This window comes from Sitodiplosis mosellana, unplaced genomic scaffold (genome assembly GCF_009176505.1).
Source record: "Sitodiplosis mosellana isolate CC-2019 unplaced genomic scaffold, AAFC_SMos_1.0 Smas_scaffold_1515, whole genome shotgun sequence".
NCBI lineage: Eukaryota > Metazoa > Arthropoda > Insecta > Diptera > Cecidomyiidae > Sitodiplosis > Sitodiplosis mosellana.
In genome coordinates, this window is record NW_022596757.1 from 12,305 (window position 1) to 18,133 (window position 5,829).

Consider the following 5,829-nt stretch of genomic DNA (forward strand, 5'->3'; position numbering starts at 1 on the left):
AAGGAGGAATTCCGAACTGGTAATAGTTGGCAATGCATCAATCGATGCCTTATATGATATTATTGCTGATGTTTCTGTTTCGCTTTGGGTTGCCGCAGCCAATTTACAAACCTTCTGGAAGCATTCGTAGGTTGGGTTCATTGAAAACGCCGTAAGTATACATTCTTTTTCTAAATTTGAATGACTATGAAGGATTTGGCCCAAAAACAAATAACGTATCGATGTTTGCTTCTCCAAATCCAATATGACTGACGCATCAACAGTTTCGTTGTGTTTTTTATCCTCCAGCACATTGATTTCTTTTGTTAATTCCGAACAAAATATCCGCAATGCAGTTTCACTATCGTTTGGATACTAGAAAATCAACGAAAATTTGGATTAATACATTTTATGGGATAAATGTCTGAGGGATATTTCAGTTTACCAACCATTTCGAATAGAATTCCACAACAATCGTAAATCTGTGAATTGGATGCGGCCGTTTGTATGAGTTTTTCAAAAAGTTCCTCGAAATTGGCCAGTTTCTTATTCCTTCGGATCCATTCAATGAGCAGTCGTCTGAAGACATTCACTAGGTCGTCCGTTGTATATTTACCGCTTAAAATGCGCACCAATATCAATTGCAATGCATATTGACTAACAGCCAGGTGATATTTGTGTAAACGTGCTGCCGATGATAGTTGCTCTTTTTTGTCGGTCTCTACATGAGCATCAATCGTTACAAAACTATTGATTATAAACTCTTTGACCGATTGCAATTCCATGGATTCCAATTCAGTTTTGAGGCGGGAAGACTCCTTGAATTTGTACATCAAGGAAAAATAAATTTCGAACAACGTTTGTTTATGACCCAGCGACATGGTTCGTCGTAGAACGTGTTCCTCGGTGCAAATTTGAATCACACGTAACGCTTCTGTCACAAAATTCATGGCCAAACGATCACATTTCATCTCGATCAATTTTCGTGCACGCATTTCGATCATACATCCCTGTTCGATCGAAAAGTATTCGATTTCTGTTCGACAGGTGAAGTGAAAGATGAAAATGGGAGATTAATTAAGAGGATTTCAAGTATACTATTTTTGAAAATTATTTTTTACTCACCTTTCTTAAGCTGTTCTTCTGATATGGTTGTAGGTGCTCTGTTGCCGTTATTGAAGATCAGTTTCAGTATTGGATGAAACCATGATTCGGTATCAAAACCACTGCTTTGTGTTAAACTCGAGCCGCTCAAAATAGTTAATTTCGTTCCGGACATTGACGCCAATTCATTTGGAAAGTTTTTCACCATTTTTACAAACCAATAAACAATAAAGATAAACAAACTATAAGCATTGCAGCAAGTTTGGTATGAAATGTCAGTGCAATGTGTCAATGTCACATTGTGACTCGATGCGACTCACGTCCCTATTGGCGAATTTCAAAATTCCTCTGAAATACCCTAATCGAAGGAAATGTCTTATCGAAGAAGAGCAAACGAAGTTCATTAAAAACCGAATGAAATATGTGTCGGAAAAATTTAAAAAATATTTATTCAAAAAGAGAACGTACATAACTATTATTTGCTAAATTTTGGTGAAAATCGTTGGAGTGGTTTTGGAGAATTTTATCTTCAAAGTGATAAATTTCGACTATGATTTTTTTAGGTTTCAATACTTATTTCAGTGCATCGTATTTGATCGCAGACAAATTGGTGAACTTCACATGAAATTTTCATAGATTCATGTTCAGTGCCATAGCTCTTTTGCTTTTTATGGTCGCCTCGATGCTGTCTTCTTCGACCATCGTTATCAAAACATTCAATATTTTCATTTCGTCCGTTGTTCGTTGCTCGCACGGATTCTGGAGAAACTTTGAAAAAATAGCTACGAATTTGGAACGTAATTCACCAATAAGTTGAGCATATTTCTTGTCAATGGTAAACATGACCCAATTGTCAATATTCAGTCTGCAAAACGCGTGTTCCTGTTCATCCATGTTATTTCTTACATCGCATTGTAGATTAGTTTGACCAGTGAACAGAATCAGGTTCATACTCGGTATCAAGGTGTTATTCCGAATAAACTGATGGTTTCCAATGCAACATTTTTCACCATACACAAGCCATTTGGACATCTGGAATACGGCTTCATCTGTTCCTAGTTGTCCGTTGACTCGTTTCGATAGTGTGGATGATTGATGGGGTATTACAATGGACTGTTTCGAGACAACCAAATTTTTGTCGATTCGACACACGTTCGCTGTAAAAAATAATGCATCCGTTGTTGAATAAATATTACAACTAGTGTTGAAACAACAACATTCTAAACAACAAAATAAAATACTACTGAATAATTTAAAATTGATCATTTGAAATTGAAAAAAACGACTTACGGTAGAGTCCTGCCGTCAAGCAAGCTTTGATTAGAGCCCAATTCATTGCGTTTTCATTGGCGTTTTCTTCGTCGAATCCGGCCATCTTCAGGTGACGCTTGATGATCTGCTGCACGCCGACAATCATTTCCATTTTGAAATTGCAAATCGAATTTTCTGCACAAAATTGTTGTCTGTTGCTTGATTGAGACCATCCAAACCAAACATTATAAAACATTTGATGGTCGCTGAAAGAATTCTCTGCGAATTCTTTTCTGATTTTATCGATTGAGACCGAATTGTCTGTTGGTAACAAAAATGGATCATTCAGCGATAATGCGCTGACTATTACCAATACTGGTTGAAGGCAGCGAAAGATGATGGCATGAAGAATTGCTATGCCAAGAAAACAATCCACTGGCATATGCGCTAACTGGTATCCCAAAGTGGTAATATTTCTGTTTGAACACAGTGCGTTGATATTTTGAAGCCGATTGATATCGTGCTCAATTTGTGTTTTTGATGGTGGCTGAATTGCCTTCAACAAAAACCTTTCAATCGGCAAATTGCTATCCAACATTTTTGACTTCAAGCAGACATCTGTCAGGGAAATTCGGCATATTTCTGGTAAGGAATACTGCTCCATTGCGGTATATTCAGCATCAGAATATAAACGGTAGCAATACCCATGCGTACTGCGATAAAAGCCTATATGAACAATGTTATTACATTTGACAATATTTGACTCGATGTCAATGACGATGTGGCAGCGCCACCTATAGAGATTCCTTATTAAAATAAGTGGAACTATTGAGTGCGTGCATCATATCGCACGTAAATTTCCAATATGGCAGCACCCATAGAATTGAAAAGTTAACCAATTTCGTAGTCACAAATTATCGCTGTACGTACCCATGTCGAGTTCGGCCGGCTCGCCCAGCTCGCTGTTTCGCACAGTCTTGGGAAATGGTTTTGGTCATCAGGCAGGTGGATTCATTTACTTTATCGTAGGTTTTTTGTTTGACCTTTCCAACGTCGATCACGTAAAGCTATGTGAGAGGTTATGATTTACATTGTAAGTTAAATATTGTTTGGTTCGGAAAAATATAAATTTTAAATGTTTATTACCACATCATCAATGGTAATTGAGGTTTCCGCGATGTTTGTACTCAATATGATTTTTCGAACTCCTCTCGGCATTGAATTAAAAACTTCACTTCCACCACCAACCTCACTGTGTAGAATAAAGACGCGATAGTTTACAATACCATGGCGTTGGAATTTTTTTTTCAACATTTCCGCCTGTTGTACAATATCTTGGTAACCAGCGAGGAAAACCAAGATGCTTCCGTCCTCGCCTGTTGAATGAATGTGGGCAATCACGTGGGTAATTAATGCATGATCCATATCCTTTTTGGGGTCGATGGTCTTCATGTATGCTTCTAGTACCAGTTCGTTTTTTGCTGAGGTTGACAATCCAATGCATTGTGTATTATTATTCAACCCAATTGGGAAATTCGTCTTGATGAGTACTGAGGCTAGGTGGTATATTTCAACGTCATATAGACGACCAGGCACATTAATAATCGGGCAATCATCAAAATAATGACTGAATTTGGCGGCATCCAACGTAGCTGACATTAGGATCACTTTGATATCAGGGTCAGCTTTAATAACGTCTTTAATGGTGATGAGCAAGAGATCTGTATTCAGTTCTCGTTCGTGCACCTCGTCTAGAATCAGATGAGTAACTTCCTTACAAGCATCTTTTGAGCTGGTCATACAACGTAATAAATAACCGCTAGGTAAATAAAAGGTGAAAAACAGAAATGAAAAAGCAATGCATTGTTTTTTCAAATAACAAGTTTTAGATATTGATCATTGTTATAGCCGGCCACCATACCAAAAAAATAACGGGAGTCCATGAACATTTGAATACCTACTTCGTTGTTATTTTGGTAATAAATCAGCATTTTTGCATCTGAATGAATGAAATTGAACTTACCTTGTGGTTAATACCAAATTCGTATCTTTCGAAATGCAGCTATCGCCCCGAATTTGATGTCCAACTGTAGTACCGTGAGCCTCATTCTTTTCTTCCGAGATTCTCTTAGCAATTGACGTTGCTGCAATTCTTCGGGGCTGTGTGAGGATGATGCGACATTTTTCCTGCCATTTATAGCAGTACTCTAGAATGAATTGTGGCACCTGTGTAGTTTTACCCGATCCTTGTGAATATTCGAAAACATCAATTAATTGTCAAATTTGTCAACGCAATATGGCATTGCCAACTAAAGAGATAAAAGACCACTGAGTAATTTTGTACGGGAGATTGAATTTTATTTCACACATTGATTACCTGTTTCGCCAGAAATTACAACAAGTTGATTTTCATTTATTTTTCGCATAATCTCCTCCCGGTGTTGATATACGGGAAGACATTCTCTGGCACGTGTCATCTTTTCCGTCGTTTTCAACATCGGTGGTATAGATGGTAGCAACACCTTGAATTCGCATTTGATTGGTTGTGTAGTTTCCTGATTGAAGCAAAGGTCAAGAGCGATATTATCTATCGATGACAGTGCGTTGTAACCATTCTCTGTCAGAATCAAATGTGGTATTGACAGAGAGTCTTCTGATTTCCGTACAACCAACAAACGATTGGCGTCTAGCCAGAGAATAGATGAGAAAAATAAATATAAAAAATGTAACAACAATTGTTGTGCATTAATGAGCTGTTTATATAATTGAACTTACCTGAACCTTGGTAAATGGGTTTTAATCCAATCGCCAAAGCATGCGAATGAAGATCATGTCTTTGGTCTTTATCTAAATCATGATCCATTTTGAGAGAAGTTTCTTCTCCGGTCAGGAAATCATTTAGACGGATTTTTTGACGTTCGATTTGTTCTTTTTTCGCCTTTTTCTTCTCTTTTTTCATCCTCTTTTTCTCCACTGATCGCGGATCCATTTTCAATAATCTCCAAAAATCAAAAGTAATCAAAACCAAATAAAATTTACGAGCGATACAAAAAGCACATGTGTGAAAATGTCGACATAAAATATTCATTTTACATCTGTCAAGTGCTGTCAAGTGGTTTTGCTAATAGGGTTTGTTGGATATATAACTGCGTTGCGGCTAGTGCGTACAAGTTAGCACCACTTGTTACCATACACATAAGTAACTGAAAAAACTGATATTTTATTCAAAATACAGCGCATTGTATTTATTTGTTTCATTCAATTGAAGTTATGAACTTAAATTCTAAACACAGATTTGAGCACGATCAATTAGCACAAAGCTAGAGTGACTATTGAAAGGGTCACTGCGAAGTTGCGACACAATGCAGATGAAATCAAAGAGTTGAAGAAAAAACTCAAATGTGAACGTGAACAGTCTGAAGTAAGCATACTAAATATTCCTCATATTGTCTCACATCGATATGCATAAATTAAAAAAGGTGGTCGAAATGGATG

At 37.1% G+C, this 5,829-nt stretch overlaps 1 protein-coding gene across 1 annotated transcript; it reads right to left on the reverse strand.

Annotated features, from left to right (window-relative positions):
- Window positions 1-1,713: 1,713 nt before the first annotated feature.
- LOC129571168 (3'-5' RNA helicase YTHDC2-like) lies at window positions 1,714-5,197 on the reverse strand. The gene is made up of 7 exons (XM_055450933.1): window positions 5,110-5,197; window positions 4,712-5,020; window positions 4,358-4,580; window positions 3,481-4,153; window positions 3,265-3,401; window positions 2,374-3,047; window positions 1,714-2,240 (listed from the first exon to the last, which is right to left on the reverse strand). The coding sequence occupies exons 1-7, from the start codon at window positions 5,195-5,197 to the stop codon at window positions 1,714-1,716; spliced, it is 2,631 nt and encodes an 876-aa protein (XP_055306908.1).
- Between the last annotated feature and the right edge of the window lie 632 nt (window positions 5,198-5,829).

Excerpts from the sequence above, each read along its gene's own strand:
- LOC129571168 (XM_055450933.1), bottom strand. The coding sequence starts at position 5,197 with ATGGATCATGATTTAGATAAAGACCAAAGACATGATCTTCATTCGCAT. Across the intron at positions 5,021-5,109 it reads ACCCATTTACCAAGGTTCAG|ACGCCAATCGTTTGTTGGTT; the intron begins GTAAGTTCAATT and ends TTCTCTGGCTAG. Across the intron at positions 2,241-2,373 it reads CTTGACGGCAGGACTCTACC|CGAACGTGTGTCGAATCGAC; the intron begins GTAAGTCGTTTT and ends TATTTTTTACAG.